Below are 18,306 nucleotides of genomic sequence, written 5' to 3' on the forward strand. Positions count from 1 at the left end.
ACAATGAGGTCACACCATCCATTGTTGTCCCTATTGAAAATATGAAAACAGAGGAACTTGGGATTACTTCTAAAGATATTAGTACAACTCCTTCTGAACAGAGTGTCTCGGAATCCTCGACAATTTCACCTGAACCTGTCACATATTATACTACCTACACCTACTTTACAACTTCGTACATTGGGAATGAGACAATCCTGAATAGCAGACTGGAGACTGTCACTAGTGTTTCCACTCCCGAAGTTGCTGCGACCCCGCAATTGGCAACTGGCAGAGCAATCGATGGACCAGTTTACCAGCAGAGTGTGGCAACCGAAGAGAAGCCAGTCACTCCATCAAAGTCTAGCGAAGTTCCAAAGATAGGACTGATCTCTACGGTTCGATCCAGTCAGGTTAACGATGGAACGACTACTCATTACATGACAGATGTCCATGGGACATATATCGATGGTCTGTATGCTCAGATCGTAGAAAGTTCAACAAGAATAGAGACACCACCGCTACCATCTTCATCAGTAGCCACTCCAGTTCTTCCAACAGGAGTTCTGTCAATGAATAAAGGGAGCGTGGTCGATGCTGATGAGGTTACCACGATTTATTTCACCACCAAACAGATTGGTACTCTGTTAAATGGTCTATATGCCAAGGTCATTGAAAGTACTTCAAGTACTAAAATTAATGAAGAAAGAAAGGCAACCATTGCGCCCGTTCATGGTCATCGAACTGGTCTGGTGAGGCTGATACAAGGTCAAATTGAGAATAATGGAACTACCATATTCTATCAATCTAAAGTAATTGGAACCAGTATCGAAGGTAGATACGCCCAGATCATTGAAAGTACTTCTAGCTTTCTGTCAACTCCAACCATCAGTATCGCGCCAACATCGACCTTGCCACCAACTAAACCTACAGAGGTCCCTGAAATATCACCCTCACCTGCGGTGATCCAGTCTTCCTTATCAGAAGATCCAACCACCGAGTCTCCTGATCAAGATAATGACTCTGAGCAGAATGAAGATAGCGAAGAAGAGACCGAGGATGAAGATGGACAGAGTTCTAAGAAGAAGTCCAGACTGACGTTCTCGACGAGGAAGAGAACCTTCACACCAGCGATTAGGCCATTCGTCTCCAGGAGCAGACCGACCTTCAACCCGAAGAGAAAGGGCGCACAAGGTGCGACTACCATCACCAGAACGGATGCGACACCTACAATAACAGCAACTTTAGCTGGAAAGGGTAATAGATTCGCCTCGTCCAGGGGTCGAATCAGTTCACCGATAGGTCCTTACTCTTCGACGCTGTCTCCAGCTGGTTCCAGGAGGTTTGCTGGAAGAAGAGGATCTCCAAGCACTGCAAGCTCTTACGCCTCCTCTATTGGAAGCACCAGAGGCAGACCTCAGTCTAGAATATCGCCATCTTCTGTATTCCAAGGGAACAGACGTGGTCCAACTTCCATCAGAGGTTCTTCAGCTAGGGCTGCGACTCGTGCATCCAGTTCTATATATCCTGGCACGTCCAGCAGGTACAGGCCACCAATTAGAGCCTCCTCGACCCTACTTCGAGGACAACCGACTGTCAAACACGATGATCAAGAGAATGATGCTAACGAGTTCACCACTACGACTTTGGTGACGGAGGAGACTCTTTATACGGATGATGTGGAAGGTGGAGAGACTGTGACGACACCGTTGCAGACTACTACAGAGTCACCGAGGAGATCGACGAATCCTCTGCTGAGATTCCGTAGACCGATTAATCTGAATAGTTCTGGAAGAAGTGGCACTACTCCAAGGCCACCCACGACTACAAGAAGAAATGGAAATTTAAGTAGAACTACTACACCGAGTGTTCCTAAGGTCACTAATGCTCGTGGAAGAGGTAATGCAGCAGTTTCAACTAGACCTAGACAGGGCAACACTGGCTTGTTTCCTCCTCGAGGGTTATTTGGAAAGAAACCTGAATTACCTATCGAAGAACAGGCTGAACCCGAGGAGGTAGATGCAGAGGGCGAGGAAAATTTCGAGGATGATCCTGTGGAAGAGATAGCGGATAATGATTACGAGGGTTCTGAACACGAAGACAGGACATCCTCCGCGAATGTTAATCGAAGGTCAGGCAAATCTATCAGGCCTACGGTGCAAATTAGACCGTTTAATAGATTGCGAAGAACTCGCCGACAGGCAAGTCAGTTGAGGTCATTAACCAATCGTTTCCGTCGACCTGGTCAGCCGATTTCAAAGGCTGAAGACAGGTCCGATGTTGTCGAGAGTGCATCGAATAAAGAGGAGACTACGAAGGTCACTTCTAAACCCATCGCGCGTTATAATAACCGAGGAAGATCTCTGACAACCTCTCGACCCCCTTCCAAGTCCAACAGCCCTGAAAAAACCTCAGCAGAGTCCGCAGAATCGAGTCAAAATAAGGTTAGAAACAGAAAGCAGTCCAATGGTGAGAGAATCTCTTCATCCAGAATAAAACCATCGCCAACATCCAACAATGGCAGACAGTTTACTCTAAGAGAGAAGGACGGAACGTCCGCGAGTAGACCGAACTATAAACGACCCAGCTCTTCAACGTCCAGATCAAATACTAGGTCCTCAAGTAATTCTGACAGAGTAAGACCTCCAAGGTTACGAAATAATTCGAACAAATCATCCGAATCGTCCAATTCAAGACGAGTACCCCCGTCTCGTGCTTCCTCAAGGTCGTCGAGTAGGAACGGTAGCAAAAGAGGATCCTCTTCGCAGAGGCCGCGAGGTTCCCGCGAGGACATTAGGGAATCGCCCACCATTTACCCAGACTTTGACGGGACGATCACGGTAACCCATTACGTGCCCACCGAGGTGACGATCCCCGTTGTAAATAACGGGATCACGGAACATAGAAATATTATAACCGCTCAGCCTAGCACCGAGGTGCTGGCTCCCTCTCAGTACAGCACTGTGACAGGTGGAGACGGCAGACCGCTGGTAGTGATCGTTAGCGAAGTTACCGGTACTAACATACAAGGTCAGACCGAGGTAACTCGATTCTTATTGCACGAGACGCCCACCATTCGGCTCTCCCACACGTTGACCACCCTAGGTGGTCGTAGGGCCTCGCAGTCCGTAATCGTACCGACGACCGTGTACTCCGTAGAGAACGTAGTGTCCACCATACAGCCTTCCATACCCGAGAATGCTCCTCTCGCGAACATTCTGTTGTCGCAGTTGCTTCTGGGTCAGTTAGGTCAGGCTAACCCTTTGCTGCAGCCGCAGGGCACGCCGTCTACCCAGTACAACACGCGCACCACCTCCTACGTCACAACCATAACCAAGCAACAGAGCACCGTGATTCCGCTCACTTTCCGCGGCAAAGAGATCCTGACCACCTTGGTAGACACCTCGACCGACGTGATCACCGCGACAGAGTTCATCACGGACACGGTGGTGGTGACCCCGACGGCTGCCCTGCCAGCGGCTAACCTGAACTCGTTGCTGCTGCTGCTTCAGCAACCCCAGCCGCCAAAGAACCCTAATCCTCTGCTGGATCCTGTGTTCGCCGCGCCTCCCTTCACCCAAAGCAACACGTTACCGGGAGAGGTAGAGAGGAGGCATCAGCCGGCTGATTCGGACTACAAGCACGACAGCTACGAGTATTCCGAGGAGGAGGACGATGTACAGGAGTATCAGAAATCATCGAAACCGTCAAAGTCGTCCAAGCCGCGTAACAGTCGTGGCAAGTACGAAAAGAAAGATGATCACTCGAGTACGCCGAAGGAAGAGTCCAGCGTGGTGACGCTTTACGTATCTGGTCGCAGGCCTGGAGAGTTCAGTACTGTTCTGAGTACCGTGAAAGTGAGCGATGCGGCTAGTTCATCGAGGAGAAGAAGGGATACTGGCCAGGATGCTCGTGTGGAGGTCCGACCTTCCATCCCAGCGTCGTTACACGCGGGACCGGAAGAGATCACTATCCTAGCTGGTAGCGAGGACTCGATGGACGCGCACGCGCCGACGCAGAGTCTCGAGAGCGTAGTGGGTGACGTCGGACGGCACATTTCCACGTCCATCCGCACCTAACCCTCAGACACCTCCCATTCAATCATTTCCTCTTTCCTTCTAACTGTTATCTCACTTAATTAAGACCATCACAAATCATGAAAGCCCACCTAGATCGAAGCTGACGACCTTTCCGTAGTTCTCGTAAGTCGGTAGTCACGCGGTCGACCCTTCGACCGTTTGTTCCCGCGTTTCGCAGCGACCAACGGGTCGCTGTTCGTGTAATATAGCGAGAGTCTTCGGGGATGGCCCTGATCGGGGGCAACGCCGTCTCCGTGGACGAGGAACCGTGGAAAGCTCGCAGCTTCGGTTGATCGAGACCCGCGTTGTCTTGTCTCTCGATCTCCATTACACGTCCTGTTCGCTATCCCAGTCTTTATTATCTTCTCTCTATTCTCCCAGCCGACGTTTCTCTTTCCTCCGTCCTCTACTTCTCCACCTACTAACACAGAGCCTCTCGAATCCGTCGCCGCACGCGCGCCCACACGACAACAACAAAGAATCTCAACGCATGGTACCTCTATGTTTTTTGTCCGGACCAACGTCGCAGTAAATGCACACCGCCGCGATGAGTAACCGCTACTAAGTGCACGAAACCACGTATGATGGAATGTTCTGGATGGCAAATGTTCTTTAACCCACCTACCCGCCCGCCCTCTTACCGGACGCTTAACGACCACCCCGCCCACCGTTCGGTAGATTTAATTCCGATGCAACGAGGATTATCTGTCAATGACACACACAAGCGAGAACGTCGTCTTTTCAGATGACTATCCTCACGACTACCAGCTAACCAACCCTGATAACGCACGCGATAGTAGTTGGTCGTCCAGGATTCTCACTGGCGACGACTACTTCGAAGAGGCGCCGAGAAAACGAGTCAGAATACGCGTGCCCGTGGTCAGAAAGAACGGAAGACAGCATAAGTTGACTGTCGTTAGACGCAGACCTCTGGCGCCTAGAACTGAAGAGCCTTCTTCTTCCTTTACGACCGCCAGTCATACACCTAGAAGGATCGTGGTGACCCGAGTTAGGACTCTCGGCCTGGCTAACTCTATTCAGAGTGATCTGGAGCCTGAGAACTTTCGACCAGAGATTGGACGGCACAAGGTCACGATTACTAGAAGAAGAAAACTCGAATCGACTAGCGTTTTACCGACGACTACCGAGAAGAAGGCTAGAATCACCAGGAAGAAGCTAATTGCCGTTAGACCCGTCCAACCGACACCCAGTTTCGCGATTATCACCACTGGGTTCTTCACTCCTTCCTCGGAGTACGATGAGGAATATGCTGAAGAGGGAGAGGAAGAAGAAGAAGAAGAAGAGAGTAAGGGAGACGTTACTTCTACAGTCACTCCTGAGTTGAAGGAACCTCCTAATGTTATTGATAGCAAACCTGAGGATCTAGAAACTGAAGATAAGGTTGAAGAAAGTACATTGAAAGTACTGGAAGAAACAACTACAGATACACCTGTAATCATTACTACTAACTTCTTCTTCCCGCCTTCTGAGGATGAGTACGAAGCGTATGATGAATACCCGGAAACGACAACTGAAAATGTTAAAGATGATGTTTCAACAACGACCAAGTCAGAGGTTGAAGATGTATCATTTGATAAAGAAGAAATCACAACCACGACAGAAGCTCCTGTTGTATCTGAGAAAGAAGAAACGACGACAGAAATGATTGAAACAACGACTGAGAAGTCTGATGAATTATCGACTGTTAGATCAACTGAAGATTCAATTTCACTGGAGAAAGATGAAGAGATAATTGCGGAAGAACATGCGACTATTAAGTATCCTGCAACTGAAGAAGAAAATGAAGAAAATCAACGCGAAACGACAGAATCGGTGCAAACAACTGATGCAGACGTTCCTGAGGAACAGTTTGAGACAACTATAATACCTGAAGAAGATACTACAAGTGCTGAAAAAGTAGAAACTGATGGTAATACTGAATATCCAGAATCAGATGATCATGAAACTCAAATTGAATTTGTAAATGACGACGAAAAAGAAGAAGAAGAAGAAGAAGATATTGACTCTCATGTTACAACAATTTCAACTGAAGTTGAAGATTCTTCGACGAAAGATACTGAAGATTCCCTGGAAAAAGGAATCGAATCTCACGTTACTACACCTGAAACCGAATCCGAAGAACATGAAGATTCCAGCAAGAAGATCGAGCCTAAAATTACAGTAACTCAAACTGAATCTAAAGATGCTGAAGACCCTCGAGAGATTGAACCTCAAGTAACAATAACTCAAACTGAATCTAAAAATGCCGAAGAATCTCTAAAGACGATTGAACCTCAAGTTACAGTAACTGAAACTCAATCTGAAAGTTCTTCATCGAAAGACCTTGAAGAACATATAAAGAAAATTGAACCTCAATCTACAGTGATTCAATCGTCAGAAGATTCCGGACGATCTCTGAAGGAGACTGAACTTCAGATTCCAATAAAGACAGAAACCAAGGATTCTTCATCAAAATACCCTGAAGAGTCTCTTAAGACAGACACAAAATCCGACACTGCAATCTCAAGCGTGAAACCAGATACGGTAGATAAAAATCTAGAAAAGACTCCAGAAACAACGATAAAACCTGAAGAAAAGGAGGAGATCCAGACGGTGAAACCAATACAACCAACTATCGAACCCTCTTCGACATCACCCCCCGTTTCTCCACCTTCCTCTGAAGTATTTTCCACATTCGCGAGTGTCCTGCCTCTGGAGACGTCTCGATCAACGTCTCACGACTCCTCGAGCCCGAACATGTTCGACGACATCGAAATACCGAGCGTGATTCCCCTGGAGGTCGACTACACCTGGTCCGAAACAAAGAAGACCTCGGTGGTACTCGAGGTCACTCCTAGCCTCGATTCGTCGAAGGTGGCCACGTCGATCTCCTCGCCAACACCCGAGGACATCGAGGCTGGATTAGCTGACGACCTTTATCTGTCCCTTTCGAGACCGGACTTCCCTGAAATTTTACCCTCGAAACCCGTGACCGACGTGCACGAGACGCAATCCACGCCCGACCTTGAACCGAGCACGAGCGTTTATTATACAGAGACCGTGGTGACGTCGACGCGATTAAGGACGTACACGTACGTGGTGACGCAACTGAACGGACTGGAGACAAAAGTGACCTCCTCGACGACCGTCAGACCGAGAGTGACGACCCTTACGTTGACGGTGCCCGTCACCGTGACTGTCACTCCTACCGTGGAGACAACGAAACCCGTGTCGTCTGTGTATAGTCCAGTTCCTGTTGCTGGTGAGTAGCCACCCCGGCTGTCCGAGCCTTTTCTATAACGATCGCCGTGTGTCCCGAATATTTTTCATTATTCAATTGGCTAATAAACGATGAACAGTGAAATTAATATGAAACCTTGGAAATACCAATTAGGAATATTTTCGAGCCACACGGTAATCGATGTATAAAATATTCTTTAAACTAATGAAGACTTCTTTCCCCCTCGAGACTGTACATAATTGGGAGTCTCACTTAAATTGGCTTATGGCGATCGAAATTTTCCCTTGTACAATAGAACTTGAAGTGTACATACTTGTAAATGAAGAATATTTATTGTACATACTAAATTTTCTGTTCTGTATATTTTCATTCTATCGTATGTTAATTGAAAATATTTATAAACGTCTGAATAACAATATATTCAGGTGTCTTTAGCGAAGAACTGTACAGTTTCTAAATTATTCAAGGATTTCAGGTATATCTTATTTTTCTTTTCATGTAACGTGTGTACATTGTTGACGGGTGAAAACGTGATTTGTTTTTGTAATTGGTTCACTATGGAATTGTAACACGACAGGAGAATACGAAGCGAAAGATGAAGAAGGTCGAAGGTTCAACTTGGCAACTCGTGTCATGTCGAACGGAGTGGAGGTGATCGTCGCCGGTCCGACACCGGCGTTACGATGGGAGAATTCTGTGCCTCAACCTACGCTGACATTGTCCGACACGGTTGTCATGATGCTTCCTCAAGATAAGCCCAATGAATTTGTTACCAAGACGTGTACCACCACCTTCACTTACTTAACTACAATTACCAAGGACGGTACCACTACTATATCCACGGAACAACAGGTAAAACCTTAATATTTTACTACTGATTTTTCCTTTTATTTCGGCCTCCATTTCAAATCTGAAATAATTCAAGGTGATAGCCAACACAGCGACGGAGGAACGTCACCGGAAACCAGGCTCAGAGACAGCAGCAGTCACCCTAGATGCGTCGCCAACTCTACGGACAGAAGTCTTCAAAACGACCTACACCTACTTAACTCTAAACACTGATCATTCGAACATAAACGATGCTTTAGAGAGCAGCACGAAAGTTATAGCAAACACTGTTACCGCTCCACAACATTATTTGCACATGATCCTTGAACCATCGGAAGCGCCACGACCGGAAACGAACACATATCTCAGCACCAGGATGCTGGAGAAGACCTTCATGGAGGATGGGCGAACCAGAATCGAAACTACCAGCGATACTGTCACTCAGGTTAATAGAGAATATTTTTGATTATTAAATATTCGAGTGTTTTAAATGACTATGTCTTCTTCTTCAGCTGATAATCACAGAATCTGCACCACCTCCTCGTCCAACCAGTGTAACAACCACTTTGACAGCATTGGATAGTACGGAGGAAAGCATGACCGATCTGATGAAGACGTACTATATCACTTATACCTATTATAATACCTTCTTGGAGAAAGGTAGTACGATAGTTCGAACCAACGTCGCGACCTCGACCGATGTTGTGCTGGAGAAAGTGCCTGTCAAGAAGACGACCACGAAGACAGCCTTGGTGAATCCTACCCCGGAACCTATACAGATCTTCGCCACGAAGACGTATTTGACGACATTCACTTACTTCACCACCTTGCTTCAGGTAATTTTCCTGAAGAGACTTTAAGTGTTTCTTTCTCTGGGCTCATGATTAAAAATTGCAATGTCTAAATTCATTTGCAGGCTGGACCAGATGGGGAGACCTCAACAACGATCTCTTCAAGATCTCATATAGTAGAAAACGTGGTCACGGAATCAATAGCACCAAGTTTACTGGATGCTGGATACATGAATGCTCTATTGACCACTGCACATCACTCTGATCCAGTGAAGAACGTCGTAACAGGATCGACGATCATCTTCTTCGACGAGGAGGATCAGATCGATCCTACGACTACTAGTAGTTTCCAGGAAGCGACCTCTTTGATGGAGCCTCAGAAGGATGAAGCGATTTCTGCTAGCTTGGTGTCCACGGAAGCGTCTTCGGTTGTCGGTGAACAGAATTTGAAGCCTTCCGAGCAGAACATTCAAGTAATTTATACAATATTTAATAGCATGTCTAATTGAATTAAATTTCAATTGAATATCGAGACTTCTAAGGTTTTAGAACTGAGGTAAATATTGAATTATTTTCAGGAACAAAATGTGACAACTTCCGGGGAGACTGTTCAAAATAAGAAGCCTGCTAGTCAGAACACTAGTGATCTTCAAGTGAGCAATCTTCTCAGTCTAGGATCTTTAGGAATAAATAGTTTGTCCGCTCTTGGACCAGTCATCACAGCTATGGCGGGTTTGCTTCAAGGAAAAACGACGGCCAGTCGAAGAAACGACACGATACCGCAAGCGGAAGTTCAGGAAGTAACCACGCAGAGGTCACCGATTTACATTCCTGTGGCTGATTTCGTCGAAGAAGATATAGAAGCAGCTGAAAGCCAAAACATCGGTAAGAAAAATGAGCTTTTTTAGCGTTTTTTATTACTATCTCGAGTGTTCCATCAATTAACAGTACCTGTATTTTCTTCAAGGTGCCCACCTGGCGAACTTAAATCACAACTACATAGAAACGCGTCACAAAGTGGCGTCCAGTTTAGCAGACGGCATTCCAATCTCCCCAGGCGAAGTGATCACCGCGAACAGCGACGTGATAATCGGTAAACCAGGAAAAATGGCACCGAGACCACCTCAGACATTCTTAGAAGACGAAGAGCACATCGGTATGAAGCCACCGCCATTACCAGTTCCCAATATACCCGTTCATCCTGTTCTGGAAATCCTGGAGAACGATCGAGACGACTCTCAGCCGCAACAAACTCTTCAGGGTCACAAAGGACCTCAGATACAGATATACCCTGCTCATCAAGTATACGAAGAACACTTGAAGATACCAGTGTCCATGCCCATCGACACGAATCCAGGTTTGATACCCAAACAACCTCAGAAATTACATTCTATTCAATCCTTACCACCAAAGAGGATGGGTTCCAAGCAAGATGTCCTGGAGAATGATCCTCTGTTGAAACCTCCGGATAGACCTAATGTCGAGCAGTATGCAAATCCGAATTTGAAATTGAACGAGCCGGAATGGAGTCCTGACAAATCGAGGAGACCATGGAGCGCTAAGGATCCTTTGAAACTTGCTCCTCCGCATCCACACTTCGATCAGGTATGTGTTTTTTGAATTTTAAGGAAAGTTGTTTTATTTATTTAATTTTGTTTTAAATTATTGTAAATATTACAGAAGATCGACTTGGCGAAGCCACCAATGGAGAAACCATGGTCCACGATATTATCCGAGGAACAGAAACGACCACCATGGGCCCAGAAAGATCCCCTTATCCCTAATACTTCTACTGTTCTTCAAAGTTCAGAAGCAAAACCCATTTCTGCAGAACCCATAGTTCATCAAGTGCCACATGTTATTGATAGATCGACGGGGCAACCTTTGTTGGTGAACATTCAACCAAGCCAGGTGGCCAATGTAGTGATTCCTCAGGGTGGTACTCAGGCTTTGATATTTGGTGACACGAGTGAACCACACATAAGTGGACAATACTTTGATGATCCATCTCCGTATCCTGAATCAGAAGTTGGATTAGGATTCGTTGGAATTCAGGGGGTAATTAAATTATTGAAATTTGAATAATTTAACGTGATAATAATAAAAATTGTTCGTTATTATTTAGGTGGAGAATCTGCCACAGTATTCGAATGGAAAGGACCCAGCTGACTACATGGTGCCACCATCTCCACCTCTAAATTTCAAGAATCCTGAGAAACATCCTTCGCGACCAGTGATCCCATTGTCACCGGGTCGTTTTGAATACGACAGACCACAGGATAAACTGGAAGCTCCCGTGGGAAGACCCGAGAAGAAGCCATCCGACGTCCACGTGATCAAACATCCTGATGGTTCGAGTACACTAGGTGGACAAGGACACGTGCACACAGAGATCCTGGTCCATCATAGGCCAGAATCGGTGAACATTCGTCCGCAAGGTGTTCCACATCCTCCTCACGTGCATTCTAACAATCATTTACCACCACGAAGTCAATATCCCAAGCTCCCAAAGCCTGCAGATCCTAATACTCCTCCAAGGAGGACAGAAATGTCCACCAACCCATCAGACAATTCTCATAGATATATTCTTCTGGCGAAACCAGACTCTGGAAACGAGATACTTTTGAATACTAACTGGAAATCGGATAAGAAACCACCAAGAATTCTAGTGAATAATAGGATCAGGCCACGACCTCCATTAAGATCGACGACCAGTCGTCCTTTGGACAGGCCGATCTATATTGAACGGCCGAATGTGAGGAAACCTGTTTACAATGTCCCTCAAAGACCCCCTGCGAAGAATCAGAATGCAAATACCTTTGTACTGTCTCATCGACCACCGCCGAATCCTCAGATTCATCATGAACCACCTAGGATAACTACGGCTAAGCCTGGTGATGGATTGAAGGAGGTGGTCACTGAGAGGCCTTCTTTTGGACCTCGTCCTCAGGTAAAAAAGAGTCCACATCAATTTTCACTGTGTTTATAAATAATCACTAATATTTTACAAATTTTCTTTTCTCCAGAATATCGATCTTCAAGATAGGCCACCCCACTTCTACCCCGAAAACAAACGTCCAACGAATGTTGTTCAGCTGAGACCTCAAGCTGAAAGAACAGAAGAGCATCTTCCCACAGGAGCGATAGAATACCACAATCCTTCCAAACCCAAGATAAAACCTGAAACTACCAAGCCAGCGATGAATACTGAGATTCCGAATTTCGATCAGAGTCCATCGGACCATCAAGGAAAACCAGAGACCTGGCAGAGTGGTACACAGACCGAGAAGACTTTGGATTCCGAAACTGATGCTTCAGAAGAACACGTGAAATATCAAGATACAATAATCAATCAAAATAATAATTCTTATACAATCCCAAAACCAGTGGAACATGATCATCAGCAGTATGAAAATAAGAAACCTGCTTGGTTGAATCAAGGAGCACCATTCACCCAGAAGAATGTGCCCACGTCGACACAAGTACCATATGGGCCAACTTACTACAATACCAAACTCCACGAGATGCCGATAGTCCAAGGAAAACCATTTGGCGTTTACAGTGGACACGAGGATGCAACGTCCTACGGTTACAAATGGAAAGAGGGCAAACCTGACTACGAGATAGTTGAAGGTGTACCTTCCACTTACTACGGTACCCAGAAACCATCGGTGGATCACAAAACGCAAGGTGAACACACATCCACTCCACAGCCTCATGAACGAGATGACACCATAGACCTGAAGCCTCCAGCCATCATCCCTCAATTCATGCCCGACTCTGATAAACCTGGCAGACCTTATCCCAGACCATCTGTAGCAAACAAAGCGGAAACTAGACCTCCTTTCTACTCCAGACCGGAAGTTTCAACTCAGACATCTGAAGCTAGACCAGATCAGACGAAACATTCCAATGGGGATAAACCAGGAACTCTGGAGTCTTTCACCAATGAAAGTGTTTCTCAGGGAAACAAAGTGAATCAGAGTCACCTGCAATTAACTGGTTTTGTTGATTTAAATTGGGACAATGGTGCGAAGGTTTCACAGACTCAGGATAATAGGACAGAAACCACGAAGACTCGCTTCAGGAATAGTACTATTCCTCATAAATCTGAAGAACAATTACCTCAGTCAGACATGGAGATGAATTCAGAAAATCATCGTCCTCCAGTGTCATCCCATCAACAAGAATATGGTCCCGGGACCAGGATCCATCCAGAGTACCCTCACATCATTACCAAACCCAAAGCTCAGGTACCTGGGCCGATAACCATCTCTAGTGATCATGGCAAACCTGATACTAGACCAAATATAAGAATCTCCATGCCAGTGGAAGCGATAGGTGAAGAAGTTGACAGTAAGACTCAAACTGAACGACCTCCTAGCATGCTGATCACGAAGAATGATTCCATTGATAAGAACAAGAATGATGAAACTTTAGAGACGTCTTATCAGACGAACTTTGCATTGTCAGACGCAAATAAGGCTGATTCGAACAATGTTAGGATTCGTCCTATTGAAACATCTACTGGAGACATGTTGAGTAGCATGGAGGGAATGAGTGTGCCTTCCAGAGACATGATGCCACCACCTTTGAGGCCTGTTGTAACTTCCAATCAGGTGAATAACAACGAAGAAGAGGATTTGAAGCCACCACCTATACCTTCGAGAGATGTCGTTGGTCTGTCACCACCTCCTGTTGATATCACTACTACTAATAGACCTATGGAGGATAGATTTTCATTTGGGGTTGCAAACGAGTCTGGATTAAAACCTCCCCCTAAGTATATCCCTTTGAAGGACGCCTCTGTGGCACCTCTGCCTAGTGTCAGCATGGTACCACCTAGCCCTAGGCCTTCTGTCACCAGGCCTTTCATCGTGGAACTACTTTCTCAGGTGAATTTCATCATTTTTCATTTTTCATTCTTTTATAAATATTTCTGTTCCAATATATCCGTAATTTTATGACAGGACATGGTACCACCCCCTCCAGTGACACAGACCACCAGACCCCTCGAGATTGCCACTGTAAGACCGGCAGTGGCAGTGTCTGGATCGATCCAGATCGCAACAGCAGTAGCCACGTCTCACATCCCGGTGGTTCAGGATATCGAATCGAAGATACCGATCATACATGGTACTGTCGATCTTCCAGTTGTCGTGGACGTGCCTGAGATTCTCAGACCGGTTGAGACAAGGATGACGGAGCACGTTAGCATCTACACCGTGAGGCCTTTCGACACGAGACCGGTGTCCAGGTACTGAGCAATCTCTTTTTATTTAATAATTCAATATATTGCTGACTTATTATCTATTTCAATCTTACAGAATATCGGTACAATCAACCGCGATACTTACCACAAATATGGTAATTCCAACGAAACTGAGACCATTGCAAGTGAACCATATCCAACCGAGCAGATCCTCGTCCACGAGTCGAGATGTTGAACCAACTAGATCGCATAACTTTGAGATTCCCAGGAATCCTGTGAAACGTCCAGAGCATCCAGTCTTCCTGGAGTCTAGTTACGATAATACTCTACCATCGACCAGGGTGGAAGCCACGGAAACATTGACTCAGGTGATCACGAGTCAGAAGAAAGAGCCACGCCCTACTGTGACTAAAAATGAAAGCACCAAACTGGTTGTGTCGCATACGACAGAAAGCAAACGGACGAATGAGACAAGCGTGAAGGATTCGTCTAGCGTGGTGACTAGGACTGACAGTTCAATCGTGAAAGCAACGAGCACTTTATTGAAAAATGATAGAACGAATGGATCGATAATCAAGATGACGAAGAGTACAAGCAGTAGTACTGTGCGTAAGGCTGTTAATGGAACTACGACTATGCGCACGAAACCGAAAGAGGTATTTTTGATACAATGTTTGCCTTAGATACTATCTGTCTATTTACCCTATAATTTCATTACACCTGTTTGACCACCTCGAACTAACGCTACTTGTCTAACCACATACTCGACCAGCCACCTGCAGTTCCATTACCTGTTTGACGTTTGATACAGGATCATCCTTTCTATTTCAATTTTCAATCCTGTTTCTGAATGCCGCGATTTGTCACATATAGGTCACTCGATTCCAGACGTCAACCGTAACGAGAACGGAAACTTCGGTCCTGGGTTCTCCGCCAACTACAAGAACCCTGCTTCTCACCCATACTATGACATCTACCACAGTGGAAACTGTAACGGAAACGCTGTTACGTCCGACGAGTGTTATTTCTACGGTTACTTCTACTATTCTACAATCGGTGGTTACTAGGATACCTTCGTCGTACGAGAATGTGGTGGATAACGATTCGATCTTCGTGGTGCTGAGTGATCAGAAGCCACCGGCACCTGGCGCTGAAGAGGTAAATCTAACAAACAGTCCTTTTATATTAAATAATGCAACGGTTTCATGCAAAATTTTCTTATAGGTGGAGGCTGAATATGGAGATGATGTATCAAGAGACGAGCAAGATCCTGTTGGAAACGAGGTGCACAGAGTTCTGGCTGGTGGAGTTCTGGGAGCACCTGTGGTGTCCCTTCAACCTATCTCCAATCAATGTGCACCCGAGTGCAAAGCCTCCAGGGCGGAAATGTGTGCGGAAGTTGGAAACGAGTTGAGATGCATTTGTCGGCCAGGTTTCGCGAGGATGTTCCCTGATCGTCCTTGCAAACGTAAGTTGCTAACCCATCGACGACAGAGTACAATATACAATAATTTTTTAATCATATTTTGTCTAATTACAGCTACTTACACTTATACATTGCGAGTTGGCCTGGATCGAATCGGACATGAACCAGTGAGCTACGAAGCGAGCTTGAACGACTCATCGTCCACACCTTATAGAAGACTATTAGGACCAATCAAAGATGCTCTGGATCGAACTTTGATGCAGAGTGATCTAAGAGATATCTACAGAGGCCTCGAAATAGCTGGCTTTACACCAGATCCAACGAAAGTTGAATTCCACGTTCAATTAAGCGACAATGCTAATGAAACTAGGTTGAAAGAGGTTCTTCGGAAATATTTGATTAATAGTAACTATAGCTTAGGTGGAACTGAAGTGTATGCCTCGAAAAACCTTGACGTGGTAAGTAATAATATCACTTCTTCGGTATAATTTGAATATTCTTTAATTTTCATTTCATTTCATTTCAGATTGATGCAACTGATTTCGACGAATGTAGGACAGAAGAAGGTGGTCCCCATCACGATTGCTCGCAAAACGCAGCTTGCTTCAATTTACGTGGATCGTATCAGTGTTCGTGCAAGGAGGGATGGGCAGATTTGTCCGAGAATCCTACGTATCCTGGTCGTGTCTGTTCTCAGGCTCCCCTGGGATGTCCTAGTTGCAACAACAAGGGACACTGTGTCACGAACACAAACGGTCAGGAAGTCTGCGAGTGTTTCCCGTGGCACAGTGGTCAACGTTGCCAGGTTAATCTGAAGGGTAAATTTTATTTTCCATAGAAATGATAAAACACGTATGTATTTATATTCCGGGTGATAGAATTCATGGTTCCATAAATCTATTTGCAGTGTTACTGATAGCTCTGGTTACGACCGGGGCGATACTGCTGGGTCTTCTAGCGGTGTGCGTGAGTATGGCCTGTTTCCGTCAGCCGAATCGAAGACGAAGAACAGGCGACAGAAGGGCGATGATTCCTGGAACTGGGGGAGATACCAGCAGCGAGGGTAGCGTGACGGATCTGGCGATACCTCACCATGTGCCCCATGTTCTACCCCCACCACCGCAGATGATAGCACCGTTGCCGCCCTCTAAAAGGCCAGCTCGCAAGATCAGTGGTAAACCGAGACATCCGCCGAGGAAAGCTACCATGGTTCCTGCGACAGGTTCGTTCCCTATTTTATCTTACATCTAATCTATATGAATTTTTACAATAATTCTTGAAAAATTATTACGATCAGCAGTTCCAGTGAGCGACGAGCAAAGAGACCGTTCGTTGACAGTGATGATTCCGCGTGCCAAGTATCGATCGGCGCCTCAATCACCGCAAAACTATAAATCCGGCATGAGTACCTTCTCGACCGAGGAGCACAAACTGCTTAATTATCTCGACAGCGGTACGCATAACACCGGAAACCGGAAGCAAAGCGTATGCAGTACGAAAGATTGCAAGGAAACTGAGGTGCAGGTGGTCAGGGCACCAGCTGCACCCAGCGGAGCTCTCGTTAGTGCGGGTTTTCAGGTAATTTCTGTAACAAAGTTTAATTATAAAGGTAATTACTCTGAAATTAAAACGGCTGTCTTTTATTAATCAGGTGTCAGCGACAGTGACACGAACAATGGACGCCGATTCGACGTTGGCCAGATCCTGCGGGGAGACCACAGTGGAAACAGCAACGAAGGTTCTACGAACCGGTGATCTTCAGGGTGATCTTTGCTCGACGCTGGCTCGTTCCTGCGGGGAGACGACCATCCAAGCACCTACCAAGTTGTTGAGGCTCGATTTAGGCGAGGCTGGCTCCACTTTGGCTAGATCCTGTGGGGAAACGACCATCCAACCTCCTACTAAGGTAGCCGACGCTCGAAGGAACAGCGTCAAGGACTCGAGAGACAACAGAGACACCAGGGATAGCGCCAGCGAGGGGCACACAATGGCCGAGAGGGATCTGGGAAGCACGCTTCGACTTCCGGCTCAGCATCCGCCTCTTTATAGCCCGGACAGGGTAAGTTACCAATGAAACTCGACCTTCTTCCGTCGTTCTTTGTGTACTTTCAAGCGTATTTCTAGATTTTACTTCGCTATTTAATGTTCTTCTTTTAATTATTCCAGATCAGCGATCGGGAATCAAACTTTGACTCTCTCTAGGCATCGAAGATCGTACGATTATTATAAAAAAAAAAAAAAGGAAAAGGATCCGGTCGACGGAGAATCGTGGACGGAACCGCTGGACGGTAGCCTCCACATGCTCAAAATAAAAGAGGAAACGAGTCTTTCTTTCTCGAAACGATTGCAATTGTCGAGACGAAATCATGAAGCTTTAATCGTCTATTCTTATTAAATTAAAAAAGATATTTATTGATAGGAAAGCGTCTCGAAGGAAGAAAACTTATTTCTCGATCATAAAACGTTCAAAATGGGAAAAGATATTTTGAATGTTGAAAATTGAAATTGAAATTACGAGCAACGCTTTGCTCTATTTATTTATAACGTATACGTTTCAATCGCGACAGGCGCTCTCTTTGCCGTCGACGGAAATCTCTTTTTTTAATCGAACGCAAAGAAGCTCAGATTCAAAGAGACGCGCTGGTTACTTATTCCCGTGCCAAAATATAACCAATGAAAGGGAAAGCTGTGTAAGCTTTCCGACTGTCGTTTTCACGTTTTTATTTTCTTCTACTTTCTTCTTCTTTAAT

General features: G+C 45.7%; 1 protein-coding gene across 1 annotated transcript in view; it reads left to right on the top strand.

Annotated features, from left to right (window-relative positions):
- LOC114872502 overlaps positions 1 to 17,811 on the top strand; it is a 56,226-nt gene extending 38,415 nt beyond the window's left edge. Inside the window, 20 exon segments of the mRNA XM_046285130.1 lie at positions 4,804 to 6,323; positions 6,507 to 7,320; positions 7,877 to 8,151; positions 8,225 to 8,572; positions 8,640 to 8,963; positions 9,044 to 9,391; positions 9,497 to 9,803; positions 9,886 to 10,523; positions 10,599 to 10,976; positions 11,044 to 11,868; positions 11,945 to 13,813; positions 13,889 to 14,175; positions 14,246 to 14,786; positions 15,004 to 15,598; positions 15,671 to 16,014; positions 16,083 to 16,374; positions 16,464 to 16,778; positions 16,857 to 17,134; positions 17,208 to 17,615; positions 17,723 to 17,811. Of these exon segments, the coding sequence (XP_046141086.1) occupies positions 4,804 to 6,323; positions 6,507 to 7,320; positions 7,877 to 8,151; positions 8,225 to 8,572; positions 8,640 to 8,963; positions 9,044 to 9,391; positions 9,497 to 9,803; positions 9,886 to 10,523; positions 10,599 to 10,976; positions 11,044 to 11,868; positions 11,945 to 13,813; positions 13,889 to 14,175; positions 14,246 to 14,786; positions 15,004 to 15,598; positions 15,671 to 16,014; positions 16,083 to 16,374; positions 16,464 to 16,778; positions 16,857 to 17,134; positions 17,208 to 17,615; positions 17,723 to 17,758 (10,742 nt within the window). The 3' untranslated portion in view covers positions 17,759 to 17,811.
- Positions 17,812 to 18,306: the final 495 nt, after the last annotated feature.

This window comes from Osmia bicornis, chromosome 3 (assembly GCF_907164935.1).
Source record: "Osmia bicornis bicornis chromosome 3, iOsmBic2.1, whole genome shotgun sequence".
Classification (NCBI taxonomy): Eukaryota; Metazoa; Arthropoda; class Insecta; order Hymenoptera; family Megachilidae; genus Osmia; species Osmia bicornis.